At 33.5% G+C, this 22,461-nt stretch overlaps 2 protein-coding genes across 3 annotated transcripts; both read right to left on the minus strand.

The window, feature by feature from the left end:
- Nucleotides 1-16,551: 16,551 nt before the first annotated feature.
- LOC112295922 (uncharacterized) lies at nucleotides 16,552-17,576 on the minus strand. Its single transcript, XM_024547971.3, has 2 exons — nucleotides 17,447-17,576; nucleotides 16,552-17,300 (listed from the first exon to the last, which is right to left on the minus strand). Exons 1-2 carry the CDS (start codon nucleotides 17,467-17,469, stop codon nucleotides 16,961-16,963), a joined length of 363 nt encoding a protein of 120 aa, XP_024403739.1. The 5' UTR covers nucleotides 17,470-17,576; the 3' UTR covers nucleotides 16,552-16,960.
- A 1,060-nt stretch (nucleotides 17,577-18,636) lies between these two features.
- On the minus strand, nucleotides 18,637-20,635 carry LOC149987348 (uncharacterized). 2 transcript variants are annotated; one of them, XM_090244818.1, is made up of 3 exons: nucleotides 20,120-20,635; nucleotides 19,319-19,446; nucleotides 18,637-19,013 (listed from the first exon to the last, which is right to left on the minus strand). In XM_090244818.1, exons 1-3 carry the CDS (start codon nucleotides 20,217-20,219, stop codon nucleotides 18,927-18,929), a joined length of 315 nt encoding a protein of 104 aa, XP_090100944.1. In that variant the 5' UTR covers nucleotides 20,220-20,635; the 3' UTR covers nucleotides 18,637-18,926. The 2 variants fall into 2 exon arrangements, with proteins under 2 accessions (XP_090100944.1, XP_090100943.1); XM_090244817.1 differs by having other exon boundaries at nucleotides 19,319-19,449; nucleotides 20,120-20,614.
- Nucleotides 20,636-22,461: the final 1,826 nt, after the last annotated feature.

The raw sequence follows: 22,461 nt of genomic DNA on the forward strand, positions 1-22,461 counted from the left end.
AGGCCAAATTTGACCTAAAAAAATGAGAGATTGGACCATAGGAAGTTCTAGTGGCTACCTTTGAGGACCATTAGCAATAGATCCTCTTGAAATTAGACTTTAAGATAGAAAACATTGAATTGACAAAAGTATTCTAAGACATATAGTTTCTTATATCATTGTTGATCTAGCAAGCTACTACAGGCTGCCAAGTAGGATCACAAGCCATCAAATTTTGGATCCCACCTTAGATCAAGGTATACATCTTTAATATTGTAACAAGTTGCCTTGTTAAAATGTCATAAGAAAGTAGATCAAGATAGAACCATCAATGTGAGCAACAAAGCCATCACTCCACATTTCTAAGGGAGGTGCTCAAAAGAATTATAATATTGTTAATTATAAAATCAAGGAAAAAAAAACCTAAAATCTTATGTTATTAAAGAATAAATATATTGATATGAAATCCATAGAGGTTCCACTAGACAAGGAAAATCTTTTTCATAACCTATACTACCAAATGAGACCACAATCTACTACAATAGTATCAAGTGATATAAAATATTATAGTCTAAAAATAAAATAATCAAATTTTTGGAATAAAGAGTGCATGTTAAAAGAAATAGGACTTATATGACTACCAGGGTATTATACAACAGTGATAAATGTATGGCTAGGGACATTGGAGAAGGAAATAAAATAATGTTACTAAGTGTGTTTAACAAAGATACAAGAAACAATCATGTACAGATTCTGGGAGTGCAAATCTATGAGGAAAGCTTGGCAATGGTGAAGCCATATCCTCCAAATACTCATACCTCAAACTAAGCACATCACAAGACCAAATCCTACAACCATTGGCAATATATGTGGTATGCATTGTTGGAAGAATGTCCTAACTAGACCAACTAATAAATTGATAAGTCAAAATCAACGGGTAGGATTAACTCAATTTTATCCTTCTTTGAAATACTCCATGTTTGTATATAGCATATTAAGGCACTTCAAAAAGGTAAGTAGTACCGAGCAACTAATGTGAAGGGTGGTGATGTAGATCAAGTAAAACGATGCTTTGGTCAATGGACTATAGGGGCTTATAGAAAAAATATATCAGAAGATTTGGTTCCATCTAGTTGATTACACTCGCAACTCAAGGTTTAAAACCCAGAACAAAATGAGAAGTACGCAACTTTGAGCAAAGGAATACATCAACCAATTTTGCACACAATAGTGTACAAACAATGTGCTAGCGGAGTGGAAACATACTAACCCAGAATGGAAACTAGTTGGTGGTGGTAATAACTTTATTTATAGGGCGTAGGTTTCGAGTGTCTCTCTGCCCGGACCTGGCTAGGTTCTTGTGTTTTAACTTTCTGCAATAGAGAACAATCTCTATTTGTGTTAAAACAAAATAAAAAATAAAACACTATTCAGAGCAAAAATTAAACCAGTCAGCCTATCGACACGACATGACATTCCAAGCCAACTCAGGAACATCCAGATATTATGTTCCTTCAAATTCCATCAACCAAAAGAAGGTTTGACCAGGGACGTGGTGTAAATAGGACCTGCGACAGCCGGCAAGCGAAGAAAATGACCGAACACGAACCATAAATCATCATCCACATATGCGATTGGCATTCAGATTCATCACAAACAGCAGCCTGGTTTCAAGCCAATCATCCACCACCATGGTCCAGGAGTCCAAAAGGAGCCCGACTTTCAACAATTCAACGCCTCCTCGCAGACTCGTTTCCGAACGCCACAGCCCCCCTTTCCAAGCAGGTGGACCCGTGCAGAATGTGACGCAGTGCGCCATGAACCCCTCACCACAACAGAAGCTCCAGTCGTCGCAACTCTCTTCTCGGCTACCAGGTTGCAGGGGGAGTACTTCTTAAAACCCACCGATCCTCAATCCTCACACAGGCAATCCATCCACTCAAGGTTCGCACATCGCAGCGTCGCTGCCGATTCAGACCCCTTTTCCCGATTCAGCGAGCATAAGAGTTTTGGTTGTAGTTCTCGACCCGAAAACGTTTGCAAAGCGTGTCGCTTGTTGCTCGCTCGGGTGCCTATCCATTCCGAAGTTTCTGTGCAGACGACCTAGTTTGGGATTCACGTCGCAGGCTCTAGCACATCCGTTGGCAGCAATGGCACCGCGAGCCGGAGAGCTTGACGTCGCCGCCTCCGATGAGCAGGTTGCCGCCGCCCCCCTCGTGAGGATGCATGCGCCAATTCCCAGGGGTCAGCCCCGTGCGGAGGGTCCGGCGTGCGTGCTCGGCATCGGCACTGCTGTGCCTCCCACCGAGTTCCTGCAGAGCGAGTACCCCGACTTCTTCTTCAACATCACCAACACCAGCGAGAAGGAGGCCCTGCACGCCAAATTCAAGCGCATCTGCGACAAGTCTGGCATCAGGAAGCGCCACATGTTCCTCACGGAGGAGGTGCTCAAGGCCAACCCCAGCATGTGCACGTACATGGAGCCCTCCCTGAACGTCCGCCACGACATCGTCGTCGTCCAGGTGCCCAAGCTGGCTGCCGAGGCCGCGCAGAAGGCCATCAAGGAGTGGGGCGGCCGCAAGTCCGACATCACACACATCGTGTTCGCCACCACCAGCGGCGTGAACATGCCCGGAGCCGACCACGCCCTGGCCAAGCTGCTGGGGTTGAAGCCCACCGTGAAGCGGGTGATGATGTACCAGACCGGGTGCTTCGGCGGCGCGTCCGTGCTCCGGGTGGCCAAGGATCTGGCCGAGAACAACAAGGGCGCCAGGGTGCTGGCGGTGTGCAGCGAGGTCACGGCCGTCACCTACCGCGCCCCGAGCGAGAACCACTTGGACGGCCTGGTGGGATCGGCGCTGTTCGGCGATGGCGCCGGCGTGTACGTGGTGGGATCCGACCCCAAGCCCGAGGCGGAGAAGGCGTTGTTCGAGGTGCACTGGGCGGGCGAGTCGATCTTGCCGGAGAGCGACGGCGCCATCGACGGGCACCTCACGGAGGCGGGGCTCATCTTCCACCTCATGAAGGACGTGCCAGGGCTGATCTCCAAGAACATCGAGAAGTTCTTGAACGAGGCCAGGAAGTGCGTTGGGTCGCCGGAGTGGAACGAAATGTTCTGGGCTGTGCACCCAGGAGGCCCGGCCATCCTGGACCAGGTCGAGGCGAAACTGAAGCTGACCAAGGACAAGATGCAGGGGAGCAGGGACATCCTGTCGGAGTACGGCAACATGTCGAGCTCGTCGGTGTTGTTCGTGCTGGATCAGATTCGGCAGAGGTCGGTGAAGATGGGGGCGTCCACGCTGGGAGAGGGGAGCGACTTCGGGTTCTTCATCGGCTTCGGGCCGGGGCTGACGTTGGAGGTGCTGGTGCTTCGCGCCGCCGCGAACGTGTAAATGGGGGAAGCAGGGCGCGAGAAACGCATCGGATGAGGGACAGGGTGTGTGCAGGGGCGGTGGCCGGGTGCGGGTGTGGACCACGCTCCTTCGCCGTGCATGATTCAGATCAGCAGCGAGCCGTGCGACCAGCCGCTGGACATGGAGCCGCTCGTCGGTGAGCAGATGCGGAGGCGCTACGGACACGGACGTCCCCCGGGTAGCATCCAAGCGGATGGATGTGAAGCCGAGGCCCAAAGTGTAACATGCAACACCGCAAAGGAAAGAGTTTGACAGATATTGTTTCGGCGATATGGACTAGCTCCTGAAAGCTCTGGTTTTCAAGCTTTTGACGGTTGTTGTTGTCATGTTCGAAGTCGTTGCAGTGGCCGTGATTTTGCTGGAGCAGGAGCAAAATTTCGTTGCACAAAGGATTCGGTGTAGTGTATATTTAGGTGGAGCTTTAGATTAAACTGGGCACAGACAAGTGCTCTGCTGGCAAGGCTGCATGAGCATAACATATCTTGTGTCCAATGTATTATTCTGCGATGATTCTATGATGCACATTGCATATTTTTCATTATGCCACGTCTGTGTGCTTGTACAACTTTTATGGTTCAGAATTGGGTGTTGCATTGATGTGTTCTTTCACAGAGATTGATATGTTGGATAGGGGGTTCATCCACTTGAACATGACGTGGATTTGGTGGGTAATTGATAGGGGTGCTTCTCTTAGAACCTCGATGGCAATGAAACATAGATTAATGAAATTTCTGGCATTTGAGATCTAGTCATGTATGGGGAGGGAGATTCAACATCTAGTATAGAATCAACAAAATGAAATTTCTAAATTCTTGGTTGAAATCCAAAACAAATGGATGAAATCATACAAACTTTGTGATATTAGGGTGCTACATAGATGATACAAAGGCACTATCTAAAGAAATTGGTGTGTCAAGTTGATGGCAATAAATTTGTATGAATGTACATTTAAGTATTTTGAAGCGTTGAATTTAGTTGAATTTAAATATTTTTAAGTGTTGAATTTAGTTGAAATTGGGAAATGGAATTTTTGAGCTTGGCGGCAAAGAGGTTTGTAGTTGTGAATTGTCTATAATGTGTTGGTGGTGTTATAGTTTTGGAGTCTCTAGGATCTCGTATTTTTTGTTTGAATTTGCTAGTTCTATGCGTTATTTTGTGGCATGGCTTTATTTGTTTTGTTTCATTCCAAAGGAATGCTACCTATGTTGTCATTTGAATGTCAACTTTTTATGGATTATTGTTTTATTTGACCTTTTGATCATATTTATCAGAAATTGCGTAAGAATGATGTTTGCATTGATTGTCAAAATCGACCTTCATCGTTTTGAGGGTTGTACATGTTTCACCACATTGAAGATCATTGCTCCATTTGGATTAATGAAGCCGCCATTTAGAAGATGTTCCTATAATTAGAATTTATATGGATGATATAGTTGCTTCATTTGTACACCCAAGGATTGCCTTAGGGCTTTGTCGAGCAAAGCTGAAGTAAGACTAGAGTGGAGAAATGCTTGTGTAGTAGGTAGGTTCTGACGCTTATTATAAGTGGGCTTGCAATAATCTATCCTTGGTGATATCTTGTGGTACTTGTAGTATTAAATAGAGTTTTGGTTCAAGTCAATTGCTAGTTTGTTTTCATCTATGGAACTAACTTAGTTGATTTTGTTCTCATGTCTGTCTTTGTTTACATTGTGTATGTATTGTATTGAATGTCTTTAGAATTTTGTGGAAGGATTGACAAGCTAGTGATTTAATGAGTTGTGTACCCACATGTGGTATATTATAATGCATTTTACGGAATATATTATAGTATGACGTATTAGAATCATGTTTTGAAAAGAAAGTTGATAATTAGTTTTCAGCATGGACGTTTTTGTTTTGAAAAAGAAGTCGATAACTAGTTTTCACCATGGACATTTTTTTTTGCCATGGATATGTTCTTCTCAAGTGTTGAAGTTTACATATGTGTATTGAAGTAGAGGTCTATGATTTCTCACCAAGGTACTGTGAATTGGTGATTACAATAACTTAGGTTCTACTTGTTGTCAACATTAGCAAGTTAAGGCAACCTCCGGATTTAAAAAAGTATATGGATAAGAAGTTGAATAGTAAGTATTTTATACAAATTTGAGATGGTTTGTTGCCATCTAATTTCACATGCTTTCTAGCTAGTTATAAAGATGGGATGTGTTGTAGAAGAAATAGGGAGCTAATCACTCTTTAGGAATTGTTTGACCATTTTGTTTTGGCAATTGTTTTTTAGTGTTTTTAGTATTTTATTTGGAGATTTTGAAGAGCAATTCCTTACTTTGTGAACTTTTCAAAAAGCTCTCACTTGCTTTAAGAAGATTTAGGATTAAAAAGGCATAAATTTTTTGGTTAAAGTTGAGTCAATTGCCTTGTACTAATATGATCATTAACTTTATTTGTTCATTAAATATGTTTTAAAAAATTTAAGAGGTAAAATTTGATGTATATATATATGGATTGAGAAGCTTTCTAAAGAGTCATCACATCTATAAATCTAATGAAATATGGAACTATGGCACCTAGTTGAGTGAAGATCAAGTAATAACTCTTATATATTATTTTGAATATGAAGTAGTGGAATTTTTTTGAATCAAAGCTAGTATCAGATCATATCTAATTACAATTATAAATCTTATGTTTTTCTAAAGCAACTAATCTTACTACAATAATGGTTGGAGAAGTTGTTACTTGATGCAATTTTTGTAGTAGAATATCAATCTATAATCACAACAATCACATCAAGTATGCATGTCAAATTTTCTATGGTAAAAGAATCAGTGATCCCTTTGAAATGAATTGTAGGGATTAATTTTTGCCTTACTTTGAATCCAGAAGATAAGAACTTTGATTAAGTTCTATCATTGCAAAACTTTTGTGTAAAAAAATTGATCATGAATAGGTCAATTTCACAAGGCATAAGCAAAGATGGATGGTAAATATGATAATCTTGAGTTTATATAAGAGAAGACGACATGATGTATAAAATTATCATATTTATGTTGGATGCTATGATTTCTATTCATTTTATTTTGTTGCTTTTGCTTAGAAGTTAAAATATTACAATATATAAATTTAGTATTAAGTTAAGATTTCTTATTTTGTATTTGTGCTTGATTTATAGTTTAATCCTTGAAATTTTATGATTATATCAATAAGTTGTATGCTTATTAAGTATTAAGTTATTTTTTCAAAGAAATTTGGAGGTATTTGATTATGTATGAAAAGATGTATCAAAAGTTAGAAAATTGAGGTTAAATCAATTTTTTCATACTTTTAAGTATCTAATATATTGGATAAAGCAAAAAACTTAATTTTTGTCAAAACCAAATTCAAAGATATCAAAATTAAGGTGTATACTTAGTCTTTGCCAAAGTTAATAAATGAATAAGAAAATAAAGTCTTTGAAAGTCTATATCAAATTTAGAATAGAAGAGTAAGTAACATTAATGAAGATTCTATTATAACATCTATGAATTTTTAAATTGGATCTATTTCAAATTTTATAACTTTTTATTGATTAATGAATATAAGAAGGCAAAAACTTTTGATGTAGTTAAAAGTTTTATAATGAATGTATATGCATAAATGTATATATATATATATATATATATAGATATTTTTTAATAAAAATATATTAATATGTAAATATTAATTGTTTTTATTTATTTATAGAAATTATCTTTTATTTGAAAAAATTCATTGGAGATAAATACAAGGCATAAATAAAAGGAAATAAAAACCTTTCTAATTTGTAGGATTTTTCATTGTTTATATCAAAATTGAGTCAAAAATCAAAGTAATTGATATATTGATTGCTACATTATTTAAGATGAACATGAGATATGTGTGTCGTTTTAAAGAAAAAAATATACAAAGAAAACTTATGCATGATTTCTATCTTTGACTATGCTAATGATTACATAGTCCATGATGAGGCATAGCCTAGTGCACTAATTATTGATGCAAAAATCCATGTATACTTTTGTTTTCTTTTATAATACATATTTGTATTTTCTTTGCCCCATATACTTGTAAGTAAGATGATTGTGAGTTTAGCATAGGTTTTTGGTTTTTAATTGATCACAATATTAATTTGGTATGACTTTTATTATTATTTTTTTTTTTTTTTGGTTTAATCAATTCTAAGTTCAAGATGAAGTTTTTATTAGATGACTTCTTTAAAGTTGTTATACTACTCCATTGTATGATTTAATTTTAAGATTGTTCCAATGCCATGATTAAAAACTTTAAATACTTGATGTATATTTCAATGACAAGTTTGTGGCAATATTCTAAAGAAGCATCCAATAAATTATCTATTTTTAGATATTTTTGGATTTAATAATTAGCTATAATTGTTTATTAATAATAGTTCAAAATAATAAAAAGATAGAGTTTAATTCCATCCAATAAACCAATGCTTGGATTTGTAATGGACTAAAAGATTGTTGTATTATACATGATCTTAAGTAAAGTATCATAGTTTTGCTGGAAAAATACAAGCATAAGGTGCTCTATTATAATTTATAATCATGAGTCATAGATCTTAGCTGCCATTTTTTTTGGCATTAATTATTATTGTGATTGAAGGTGGTTCCATAAAATCAACTATTTTTCATTTTTGAGCATAATGACACTTCTTTCAATAAGAACTAATTTCACTACTTTTTGACTTGGACTTATAAAAAAAAGTTTTAAGTTTATGTAATAGAAAGAGTTTAGAATTTTTAAAAATTGGAATGATTAACTAATTGCACTATATGAATAAATAATCATTATTACAATTATTGATAATATTTTTTTATTCATCTTCATCTTTGGTTTTAAAATTTTATGTCAAATTTCTTCAAATGATATGTAAAAAAAATCTAACTTGTATTATTTATGCAACAATCATGACTGATAAGAAACTCTAAAGACATTATTAGTTTGGTGATAGTTGCAAATTAATTTGTGTATTTCTTAAGATTTTCATTATTGGCAATTATACTTGTGTTTTAAACAAGGGTGATAATTTTGTTAAGTCTTCTTCTTGATGTATTATCAGAAGTGATACATCCTCATTGTATGGCTACTCATATGAGTGATTATTGATAATATGAATGGATTGTGTTTGAAGGCTTTGTCATAACAAATGTTAATTTTGGATTTAGACAAATTTACATCTTAGTAAATTCAAAGCTTATTTTAACCTTACTAGTGCTAGAATTAAGCTTCCAATTAATACTTGATGATCCTATCTTAATTTTAGATACCAAAAATATCATATTAAAGACTGTTATAAAGCTTCTGTAATACTTGGTTTAAAATCTCTAGTTGATAGGTATGAGGCAGTTTTGCATTTTAATCAAGTTACAAAATTTTGAGATAGCTATGCAACAATTGACTCTAAGTTGAGAATTTCTTTGTAGCAATCTTCCCAAGATGTAGTCTTTGTGTAGATTTTTTCATTTCTATATAGATTTTGTGTAGACTTCATTATTATCTTTGTATAGATTTTAAACAGATTTGGCCATCATCTTTATGTAGATTTTGAATCTTTACAAGTGCCTATAATTTGTTTATTAGTAGAAATATGTTATTAATAAATAATAGAATAAAATTTGATAATTTTACAAAAGATCTAAAATAGCAATTTTAAACAATAATAGAATGAGAAACCTTTTCAAAATCTACACAAGCTTGGATATAAAAGTATCACATTATTTATTATATAAATCAAATTATCAATCTTATTGTATTAGATGGAAATTGTTTTTTAGCTTACATTGAATTTATTGGTTTAAAATATATAAATTTGATATTTAACTTCTATTAAAATAAAAATATTTTAATTTTTTATCTAAAAATTATTTATAAATTTTATTAAACACATCCAATAAGAAGATTTTAGGAATATATTAAGAATATTCTATTATATTTTAGAAGATTTAAAAAGATTTCAAAAAGAATTTTTAGAAGTTTTTAGAAAAAAATTAGAATATTCTAATAGATTTTAAAAAGTTCTAAGAAGATGAAAGAAGTTATTGGAGAATCTTTCTAAGATTACTTAATCTTCAGGCAACATAAAAACATCTCACGGAGCTTTTTAAGGTTTTTTTTTTTTATTTATTTATTTATTATTTATTTATTTATTTTCAAGCAATATAAAAACTTCTTAATAAGTTTCCTAATATCTAGTATATATTGGAGTCGAGGCTAAGAGGATCTTCAATCTTGATAATATATTTCTTTGAGCTTAAGCTCACCTTTCTTAGTATTGATTATATAGTCATTAAGTTTAATGAAATTTTTGTTAGTTTTTTATTGAAACTCTTTCGTTCAAATTCTTGTTTGGTCTCATATATAGTATATTTGTAAAAGAAATTTGAAACTTCTCTCTTATCAATATTAGAGCTTGATCCTTTTCAATAGAGAGTAAATTATCTTTCTTCTTGAAGGCATCTAAGCAATTTAGAGGTTGTGGAGTATTTTCTTTGAAATTAATATTGGTTTATTTATTTATTTATTTATTTATTTATTTTTTAAGATAGCTAAAAAGTGAAGATATTAGTATGATTGAATATCCTAAGTCCAAGTTAGATATTAATATGGTTGAATCTCCTAAATCCAAGTTAGATATTGATATGGTTGAATCTCTAAAGTCCTGCTTAGATGTTAGTGTGGTTAAGTCTTCTGAGTCCAAGTTAGATATTATTATGATTACTTTGAATACTTTATTCATAGAATTGCTAAAATTAAGAAACTTTTTGTAAGTTTTTATGATGATGCAAGACCTGAAGTAAATTAACTTATGATGCAACCACTTCCTTAAGCTTCTACATCCAAAGAAGCAATGGCATCTATACTTCAATAAAAAAAAAGTCCTATTCAATAACATAAACAACCTTAAATTAGTCTTCTAAAAATATTTGATGGCACACGCTTAAAGTTTTGAGGATTTGTTAATCAAATTTGATTGGTAACTTTTTTACAACTTGAGCACTATCTAATTGAAGAGTTGCAAGTTGGTTTAGTTGAATCTTTGCTTATAAGATAAGCCTTATTTTAGTTATTTTTTTATTTTATTTTTAAGAAGAGATCTCCAATCTTCAGCAACTTTGAAGCTTTCTTAGAAGGATTTGCAAAGGCATTCGGAGAACATGATAAGGCTTAATGAACAACAATAAAAATTTACTCACTATGTCAAAGATTATGCTTTACATCAATTTATGCATTTGATTTTAGGTAATTAGATAATAACATCAATTAAGATGAATAAGCTCTTATGAGCCGATTTTATTGGAGAAGAAAGAATGATGTGAAAGATTTATTACTATCGTTATTTAATCTTCAAATACTTAATAAAGCTATCACCTAAGTTGTGAAGTACAATAATCAATTATTTCAACATTGTCAATATCAATACTTATGGAATTTGATAAAGAAACACACTAAAAATTTGTACTCTATTACTTCAACAAATATATTATTTCCACACTCTAGAGCTAAAACTATGCAAATTGATATAAAACAATTTAAACTTCTTATAGTAGAAGAGAAGAAACGTTGATTTTAACAAGGTCTATGCTCATATTGTGGTGAAGAAGGTCACAAAACTAAGAGTTGTTCAAAAAACAACATACAAAAAATATTAGAAGTGTAATTATTTAGGAAAATAAAGAAGCTCAGCCATAATAAGGACTATGTGGCTATACATTTCAATACCTCAAAATTATCAAGGTCCCTCTCGTTTTATCCAACTTTCTTGTTGTTTTATTATATCATAATTTCTTAGCCTATAAAAACTTCAAACAAATGCTTTATTAGATTCAAAAGTATTTTCTTGCTTTTTAGATGAAGATTTTTTTAAACTTCATAAAATTCTTTGAATATAGAAGTCAAAATCTATATATGTAGAAATAATAGTTGGTTGACTTTTATCTTTAGGTAATATTACTCATGAGACCATATCACTAGAAATATCAATTGAGAGCCATAATAGTAAAATAATATTGAATATTATTAGAATCTTATCTAATTTTATCATTTTAGGACTTTTGTAGTTAGAAAGATATAATCCATCTATAGATTGGAGGTTTTATAAGATTGAATTTTTTATAGAATTCTTTTGGGCAAAAACTTTTAAGAAGTTATTAATAATAAAGCCTTTATTTTTTGAAGCCATGGCTTTCATGAAGATGGCTAAGAAAAAATGCTATTTGTTATTTATACAACTCCAGCTTGTGAAGAAGCAAGCTTGCTAGTAGCTATCTCAAAGTAGTATAAGGAATTTCAAGATGTCTTCAAAAATAAAAATGCTCACATATTACTAGAGCATCAACCATATGGTTGTATTGTTAATCTTTAAAAAATGTCTCAACCACTATTTGGTCCAATTTATAACCTATTATAAGACAAGTTTTTGACATTAAATGATTACATTGATAGCAATCTTGCAAAAGCTTTATTTGGCATTTCAAATCTCTAGTAGGTGTACCAATACATTATTATAATACATATTTTCTTGTTTGGGAATGCATAGGGCACTTGGCTGTAGAAGATGAAGTTATATTTTATAAATATATAAGAAACTCTAATAGGTTTCAATCATTTAAATACAAAGTAATTCGAATTTCAATTCAAAAGAGCTTAAAGCTAATACAAAGTGCTCAAAAACACTTTTCTTATTAACCTCAAGCATACACAAATTCCAATTGAATTATTACTTTTATAATTAGATAATTTTGATTTCTCCTTGGAAGCCCTAATTTTAATTAGAAAATTTTAGCAAACTATAACTTCTAATTTAATTATCTATTTAGTAAAAATTTAGCATACCAATGTCACTGTAAGTCTTCTATATGCTCAAAAAAAATTCAATCCAATCCAACTTACAAATTGTGAGAAAAAGCCTAAAAAGTGCACTGATATTATTTGACTGCTAACTTGAAAGTTGATGCAAATGTTTCAATAGCAATTTTTCCTTCTCCAATTATTAACTCCAACTCAAAATTGGTAAGTACCTTGATCTTGAAGTCTTCTACTACCATGCCATATTTCACCCTGATCCAACTTGTAGATCTTTAGATATCATAGAAGCCCTATTCAACTCCAAATTGCCAACTTCTAATACCTTCTTATAGAAAAACCTAGATATCTTCCAAATGTACCATTAGATTAATACAAAATTTTACACACACTTAGCACATCTAATTAACTAAGCATTATCGAATTTTGAATAATAGATGTCATCCCAATTGCTCGAATTAGCTGAGACTGCTAGTTCTAATTATTTTATATAAATTCCAAATCACCAATACAAATCTTAACTTTGAACAACAATTGCAAAGTCATTTCAAACCCTCTGAAAATAAGTCTTACACTTCTAGAATCAACTTGAAGCTAACTCAAAGAATAAATATATTGATATGAAATCTATAGAGGTTCCACTAGACAAGACAAATCTTTCTCGTAACCTACACTACCAAATGAGGCCACAATCTACTACAATAGTAACATGTGATATAAAATATTATAGTCTAAAAATAAAATAGAGTATTATATTCAATATTCAAAATAAAATAGTTAAATTTTTGGGATAAAGAGCACATATTAAAAGAAATAGGACTTATATGACTAAAGACAAGATTATGCAACAGTGATAAATGAATGGCTAGGGATAGTAGAGTAGGAAATAAAATAATGTTGCTAAGTGTATTTAACAAAGATATAAGAAACAATCATATACAGATTCTGGAAGTACAAATCTATGAAGAAAGCTTGGCAATGGTGAAGCCATATCCTCCAAATGCTCATACCTCAAACTGAGCACATCACAATATCAAATCCTACAACCATTGGCAACATATGTGGTATGCATTATTGGAAGAATGTCCTAACTAGACTAATTAATATATTGATAAGTCAAAAACAATGAGTAGAATTAACTCAATTTTATCCTTTGTTGAAATACTCCATGTTTGCATATAGCATACTCCATATTTATATATAGCATATTGAGGTGGTTCAAAAAAGTAAGTAGTATCAAGCAACTAATGTGAGGGGTGGTGATGTAGATCAAATAGAATGATGCTTTGGTCAATGGATTACATGGGCTTATGGAAAAAATGTATCAGAAGATTTGGTTCCATCTAGTTGATTAAACTCGCAACTTAAGGTTTAAAACCCAGAACAAAATGAGAAATATATAACTTTTTTTAGACAAGATATGGATATTTTGAATATAATTTCATGCCTTCTAGATTGATAACAGCTCTAGTTATATTGAAGCATTTCATGAATAATATTTTTTAAGAATTCTTAAATAATTTTATTATTTATTATCATAATAATATCTTAATCTATTCCAAGATTCTTGAAGAACATGAATATCATATGAGATTAATCTTGCAAAAGTTATGAGATATAAGATTATATGTCTAATTAAAATAATATGTATTCTATCAATTAAAAATAGAATTTTTTTGGATATATTATATCCAATGAAGAATTATTGATAGACTTGAAGAAAATTCAAGCTATAACAGAGTCGACAATTCCAAAAATAATATGGAATATATAATATTTCCTTAAAATTTCTTATTTCTATTGTATATTTATAAAAAATTATTTTTAATTTGCTACTCTTTTGACTAAATTGACATTCAAAGACAAATTGAAATGAGGACCTCAAGTACAAAAAGTTTTTCAAGATTTGAAGGCAATTTTTATTATAGCTCTAAGATTAATACATCTAGGTTTCACAAAGGTCTTGTATTTAAAAACTGATACTTCTGGCTTTGTATTAGAAGCTATATTATCATAGATAGGAAAGAATAGAAAACTCCACTTAATTTTATTTTATTCTAAAAAGTTTTTAATTGCAAAGATCAATTACGAAATTCACAATAAAGAACTTTTTGTAATTATAGACTCTTTCAAAGAATAGTATCACTTGTTGGAAGGCTTTAAATATCCTATAATTATATGTACAAATCACAAAAATTTGAAATATTTCATATCAACTCAGATTTTGAATTATAGCCAAATTTATTGGAATATATTATTATCTTATTTTAATTTAGATAATTATATATTGGCTAATAAAGTAGCAAGGACTATCAAACGCTTTACTAAAGAGATCATATTTTATTCCAAAGACCAAAAAAATAGTATTTGATCAATAATATATTACTCTCTTGAAGCTAAAATAATTTTATCTTTGTACTACTTCTTGTCACAAATGTACATATTTATTCTAATATTTTCCTACATAATTAAATAGAAATACATAAAAGTAGATTTATTTCATAATATTTTTTAGATAATTTTTTTAAAAGCTTTATAGATGCTCCATTGACTTTACATGTATTGGCTTTATATGTGTCAACTTTACATATGTTGACTTTACATATAATTGATTATTAAGTTAGAAACTTGGTCAAAAACATAAGCATATATTGGTAGCTTGCAAAACAAGGCTAACTATAAAGCACTCATATAGAAAACTTACCTTGCAAATTAAAATATATATTTTACAAAGTCAACATGTTTTGAAGGTCCTAAAAGATATTGTTATATAGCTCTTAGTTAAGAATATATATGGAAGCAAGAGTGAAGCCTTTTTCACTCTTATCAATGCCTTTCTATTCTTTGGTCTTATTTTAAGACTTTCTAGTCTTTTTGTCTTTAACAATAGTCATTTCTAATATAATATAATATCATCTTTCAGTGATTTTTTAGTCTTTTTGAGTAACACAAGAGTGTATTGATATTTTAGTTCTTTGAAGTTTATATCCTTGATAGTTTGATAAGAGTTCTAACTCATTATTTTTGTCTTATTTTAGAAGTGAATGAATTATCTCACTTCTATTGTTGAATTTTGAAGGTTGAAGATTATCCACTTTTAAACAAATTATTTACTTTTCAACATTCATTTTTTTCTTAAATAGAGAAGATTATCTTTCTTTGTAGAAATTTTTATTTGATATTAAAGGTTATAGATTATCTTCCTCTAATTTAACTTGTAAGTTTGTCAAGTTTTTTGAAATAGAATAAAAAATTATAGATGTTATACTTGACAAAAGTGAAAATAGATTTGCAACTATTGTAGATCTTTACAAACTTTTCAATACTCTTAAGATGGAAATTTCATGCATTATTAGTACCAACCAAGGAAATATTAATCCTATGCCTATGGAAAAAATTCAAAATCTGTTTCAAGAAATTATGAAGTTGAAGGAAGTAAGTAGATTAACTTCACAACCAAATCCAAGAAAGTTTTACTTTTACAAGTGCATTAAGAACAAGGATTAGTATGCCTCAAAAAATTGACGAAACAAGATCAAAATTTTGAATATTTTTGCAACAGCTCAAGCTCTACTTAAGGTTGCATTCCTTCCTATATCTTAATGGATTTACTTGAGTTGGGTTTATAGGTGCACTTCTATTAAGAAGAGCTCTCATTTGATTTGTACCTTTAATGGAAAAAGATTCACAACTCTTTTATGATTTGAAATCATTCCTAAAAGTATTCACGGTCATATTAAAAAATAATAATAATAAAAAGAATAGCAAAGACTAAGCTCTTATTTTTATGATAAGGATCACGGTCAACCAACATTTATGCTAATTAATTCTAATACCTTATTTAAGACAAATATTGAAATGACAAAGGCCTTATCAATCAATTTTGATATGGATTGAAAGACAATATCAAAGATTTGTTATAAACAATACTGAAAGTAAAAAATTTAAAACAATTTATTCCTCAAGCCATTCCATGTGATAATTGATTATTTAAAAGAAACCAAAAATAAAGAATTTTATGAACAAGAAATCAATATCATCAGTACACAAATAAACAAATACAAACAAGTGAGTTTCAGCAAACTATCTACAAAAACCAAAATCAATGCATCAATAGAATGTGTAAAAAACCCATTGTGGTATATGCCATAAATAGAATGTGTAAAAAAACCATTGTAGTGTATGCCATAGCTTGCAGTAGCTCATGAATAAGATCTTCTCAAAAACGTCCCAAAAATTCACAAACAAGGTCATGCATATTTTGGTTTGTTTGTTTGTGTGTGTGTGTGGGATCAGATAATTACCAAGTCAGAACATGAGTAGCGAATTAAATAATTGGTTTATTTAAAATATTCTGGACCGGATTTTAATTTATTAAAACTCAAACGCCCTCACAGTTACCAGACCATGCCTGGATCTGGGCTTTAGAACCACTAAAGCAGCTACCCGGCGATTGAAAACACACAGACTAGAAACAGCGAAGTCCGCTACGCTGTCGGCCGACGCCGATCGACAACGCCGTGCCTAGATCGATAGACCAGGCAACGCGAGCACCCCAACTGGAGAAACTCACTCGGACCTCAGATTATTGTTAAACGACTTCACTAGCATGCACTAGCACATCGCGAGAATTCAGCTGTACAAACATCATTTATTTATATCATCCCGAAGAGCAGTCAAAGATTTTTGAACTGAAGGGCAGCGACGTTTCAGGCGCTGCGGTGGGTATCATTGCTCAGATTCCCCGGCTAACAACTGTAACCGTTGCAGCAACCAAGGTTGCTGCACTTGGTCGGGCACCCGGTGGTCATGTAGTAGTCGTTTATGTAGCACCATTGTCCGTTATAATGGATTCTGTTCCAGTAGTTGTTGCCACCCACACTTCTGCCCACGGCTTGGCAGCCGATGGAATAGATGCCTCCTGGTGGCACTGTTACGTGGGATCCTGATCCTGGGCCACCGTACCAGCATGGGGCTGATGATTTCATTCTGCCACTGGTGCAAGCGCAAGCGTCTGCAGGAGCAGCGAAGAAGGACAGCGCACCGAGCGCCAAGATGAGTATGATCAGGGCTGCGAACCTAGGGGACCTGCATTGAGAATATAGTCATCTCACATTCAGCAAGTGTCATATGAATGCGACGAGATTCATTGCGTAAGAGAAGAAGCGTGCTTTATTAGAATCAGAGAAGAGTGTCCTTGCCCATGCAACAAGGTAATTGATCGTGCTGCAAACCTGGCTTGGTGTAGAGACGTCATCTTAGAAAGTGTATGTGCTGCTGCTGGCACAGAACCGTGGGTTGTAGGAAGCGTCAGAGAGCAATGGAGCTGGATGTGATGATCTGAACCCTGTCGAAAGCCGATATTTATACTTGTACCAGGGTTAAAGTGACAATGCAGCTAGCAAAAAGAACGGCGGAAATGGCGAAGGGTAATTTCTTGAAGGATAAGTCGACATAGTTTCAAGTTGTCTTCCCTCGATTACGGTGCCCAATCTCGACGAAAATCTGTCAAATTGGGCCACGTTTTCACAAATTTTAACCTGCTATCTTGGATCGCAGAGAAAACTTCTATTGTTTACCAGGAAGGTGTCGAAGCGTAGAAAATTGGAGGGAGTGCACTTGAGTTGGTAAACATATGTTGTGCATAGGCACTGTATTCATGTTGCATTCACAACACGTGCGAAACCTTTTCAAATGGAGAGGCCTGGCTTCGTGTCCTTAGATCCTGTAGTGTTAGTGGAAACAGCATAATAGTTCAACCTTGTATCCTCGACTAAATTATACAATTGTCTATGAAAACGTGGTCCCATTTGAAAAGGTTTCGCATGTGTTGAATGGGACCACGTTTGAAAACGAAGCCTACTCCTCGTTCCTGGAAGGAAACTTCTTTTAAACGTGAAGTCATCAAGTTGTCATTTACTAGTATTCAACAGACGTGATGACCAGGAACAGTATTTAACTGCATGCGTATGGAGCGACCTCGGCTGAAATAGAAAGGCTGATGGCTCCTTCTCCACAGCCTTACGTGTACTTTCCATAAATTGATCCAAACCTTGAGCAGAGATACCACAACGCAACCACACCTGGCCTAATGCATATCCTCGAGTGACTTCTGCTTATCCCTTCGTAACTGCGTCGACTTTGCAATATCAATGCCATTGAGATTGCTTCACGAAGGAATCCAAACAAGTCCTCTGTGTGCCCTTTTGTTCAACCAGACATTGAATAAAAAGACACGGAGCTCTCGTTTAGATTTCCTTACGAAACAATTTCAAAATTATTATTTTGTCTACAAGTGGTGATGATTATTACGCGTCGTTCCTAGAACAACGATAAAGCAGTTCATTTCTTGAAGATAACTTAGAGTAGTATGCAGAGTCTTCTTTCACTGGAAGGGCCGTCATTTAAAAGTAAAACAAAACACTTACTCAAAGAATGGTCTCGTATTAGTTGGTGGCACCAATATCAACAAAGTATTCTGCACTTAAAAACCAAGCCGACTGACCCTTGTTTGAAACTACTTTCTGTGTCAGGACCCATCGCTATGGACAGGCTCTCCCTATCTCAATACGGTGACTTTCAATTTATCTGTGTTTCAGAAACTGAATAGGACAAAATTGAAATCCTGTCGTTCAGATTGGAAAAATCAAAATTAAGAATTCAGCACAGGAAAAGCGATTGCACTCTGAATGCTTGTAGTATCAATCAAAAGCATCACCAAACGGATGATTCCGATTCCCTGCAGAATATTGAACGTACCCACCACATCCATGCAGATGCTATGTATTGCCCATCCTTCCACTGCCAAAATGTTCGAGACTATAATATGGTGAGTGTCTTCTTCCAGATCAAGATGCAATTTAGCATTGATATAAATGGCCTGGCAATTACAATCCAGTACAGCTGTCCACTTATGTAGCCAATTATAAAACCTCACTCTTCTGATTTCATTGCTGATCCAGAACTGATCCAAAACACTCACAAGAATGGATTCAACACACAGCTTTTACCAGCAGATAAGACACGTGGAAAAGAAACGGATGATTACACTATTTTAATAGGGAAAAGGTGTAGAAATTGCTTAATTTCTAAGTCGAACTTCTCACCATTTCAGGAGTTGGAGGCATCACATATTCCAACGCAGTTACGAAGTCTTCATCTGTATCAATCTCATAAGCGTCATTTTTAGCGCTACCAAAGGCAGTGTCGACCTGGGCCCTTACATACTCGGCAGCTGCTGCAAGTGGAGAGATATTTTCAGCATCAGTTAAGCTCCCACTCGACGCAAAGGGAGATGGGATGAGTTGTTCAAAGATATGGTTCGACGAATAGGCCTAAAGAATAAGGTTGTCAGACACACTCGCTTTAACTCAATTATACAAACTGTTCGAAAGAAAAGCATGGTAGGTTCTGAAGGATGAAAGCATGAAACAAAATGCCCGAAAAACAGGAGTATAAGTCTCCCGGTATTCAAGACTTTCTATGTACCTTAATATCCTAGACGTGACCTCTGCTACTACAAAACCCACATCAGGACCTGGATAGCTTTTATGACAACACATGGGCACACGAATTGAGCAAGAATTTTTCGAAACAAGTTCCTTGCCCATCTTGTAAATAAATGTAAATAAAGTGAGAAAATAAAAAATAAAAATAAATCGTTTCCAGCAAGAAAAGATGCACCTCAACGTAACAAGACAAGGTCAATACAATGTTCTTGTTATCTCAACAAATAGGACTGAAACACATGAAATTGCATTAGACGTATTACGGAACAAATCTTGAGCTTGAGAAGAAGGAAACGAAAAACAACAACATCAGCATATTAGAAAACCCGACACAAAATCAACAGGAACCATTGAAATGATACAAGAACACTAGATTTGAAATAGTTCTGAATCTCGTACCCGGTTGCAGTGAGGAAACTTCTGCTGTGGTGATAAGCACATTACAGCTAATACGAAAAACTATCGATGCGCTACATTTGGGCATCCTCCGCTTCCTCATTCTCCGAGTGTATCAAGGTGATTCATCTTTTCCAACAGGGGAGTACAAATGTTATACTTGCAAGATGTGGTGTCCAGTTCAGACTCTTGAGGTTTTTAAACTATTAGTTTCTCGGATCAAAATTCTCGTCCAACAAAGGCAATTCAAGGCACGGCTCACTCCCAACAACTTGGCGGAAGGCGAGGTAATCCAGACGATCCAGCAGGAGTGAAGCACTAGGAAGTCGAGAGAAAGGATGTAAGAAGCGGAGCTACAGCGACGAACCTCGCAAATTCCTTTGCAATGGAGGTGTTGAGGAGCCATAGCCATGTTCTGAGGCTAGTAAAATTATGCCATGGCCCTCACCCACCCGGCCCGGTATATTGCACGGTTTAAAAGGATACCGAGTAGGAAGGACATGTCTCATCTATGTAAGTTCATCCACAGAATATGTTGGGATTTTAGGTCTGTTGTTTAGAAAGCAGAGGTGAGGGGTGGGGAGGAGGTGGGTTTCACATTTATTAATTAATTATAATTTCAAAAAACATATAAAATTTTCTTTACATACATGTCTATTATTTATTCTTTAATATTCATTGCATAATCTTCAAAAATTGCACCATAAATTTTGATAGGATTTATATTAAGGCTTATTCTAAGATTCTCATGCAAAAATAATTTAGCATAACTTATAAACCATCTTTCTAGTCTTAACTAAAATTATACAAGCCTTCCATTTATTTTACTATCATCTCCTATGCTGCTATTCCATTTTCTGTATTATTTTATTTTTAAAATATGTTTTTTTATTTAAAAAATTTGTTCAATTTGCCAAAAAAGTTGATTACGACATTTTTTTTAGACACATATTGTTTTCAATATAAATCCATTTAATATATGCACTACATTTAATCATGTATATGTTGCTTAAATTTTAATAAACTCTTATCAAATATTAAGTCAATAATATTAACAAATAATATATTTTAATATTTTTAAGACTTAAACATGTGGTTGCTTTTTCATATTGTATTAAAAAATAAACTTTTCTATCAATGATTGGCATGCATCTAAGCTTTTTGATCACACTTCCAAATGATTATTGATTATTCTAAAATAAAAAAGTTTTTAATATATTGTATGTTGTCTTTTATTACCACCAATACTCCACAAATCCTATACATCACTTCAACATCCATTTGATCTTCTAAGTGGATCCTTTTAGTGGATCTTCTTGATGTCATAAGATATCTTAAAATCTCAAATATTTTATTTGAAATCATGGTTTTTTATTGAAACAATTGATTATTCATAAATAAAATCCTACTTCTAAAGTAATGTCTAAATTCTATGCATATACAACTTCATTATAAAAACATACCATTTAACTCTCCTATCTTCATAATACTCTACTTTGATATTTTCTAGGTTTAGAAATGAGAGGATATTTCTATTTGTTACATCAACCCAAATTTGTAAGCTAGCACTTTGGTGACTTCAACCTTTCCGCATTGTTGTAGTGATTTCTAATGTTGTATAATGCCTTGAATTTCTGCCACATATTCAAGTACATCTGATCTTTTATGTTTTGCAACTCAAGGAATTTCGTACTAAGCCAATATGCTTTCTAGACTGACACTAAGCACTACCACCACTATTAGTTGTGATTGATGATTAATTAAAGTATGAAGTAGTCAATATTTTGGAGCATTGCTATCTTTGCCGTAATAATGGACATCTACAACTTCAATACAAAGTCTTCTAAAAAGGTTATTCTATCTATGATATAATGGGAAAACTTGCTCAAAACCTCACTCATTATTAAGAAATAATTTAGAAATACCATCAGAAGAAAAATAAAGATATTTTATATTAGTGGAGAAAAATTAACTATAATGGAATATGATTAAGATATTTGTATTATTGATGCACAGAGATAAGTAGTTTGAAACATATTTAGAAGGTTTCTAAAAGTTTTTAGAAGTTTCTAAAATTAAAACTAAGTTGGTGGATTATATGGGATCTACCATGGAACATTATAGAAGGAGCTTAGAACAGCTATCTAGGTAGGATCCACTATTAGAAACATTCTAAAAAGTTCTAAGATAGTTGGATGAAATATAAATAGGATTGGCCAAGGCCATTTGGATATTTAGCCAGGTATGACTTTGATTCCTTTCTCTTAGTAAAGTTTAGTTTTGCACTTTTTTGTTAAATTCAATTCTATTTTTTTTTGCTCTATTTTACCTTTAATGTTCTATTA

This window comes from Physcomitrium patens, chromosome 19 (genome assembly GCF_059467195.1).
Source record: "Physcomitrium patens ecotype Gransden chromosome 19, ASM5946719v1, whole genome shotgun sequence".
Classification (NCBI taxonomy): domain Eukaryota; kingdom Viridiplantae; phylum Streptophyta; class Bryopsida; order Funariales; family Funariaceae; genus Physcomitrium; species Physcomitrium patens.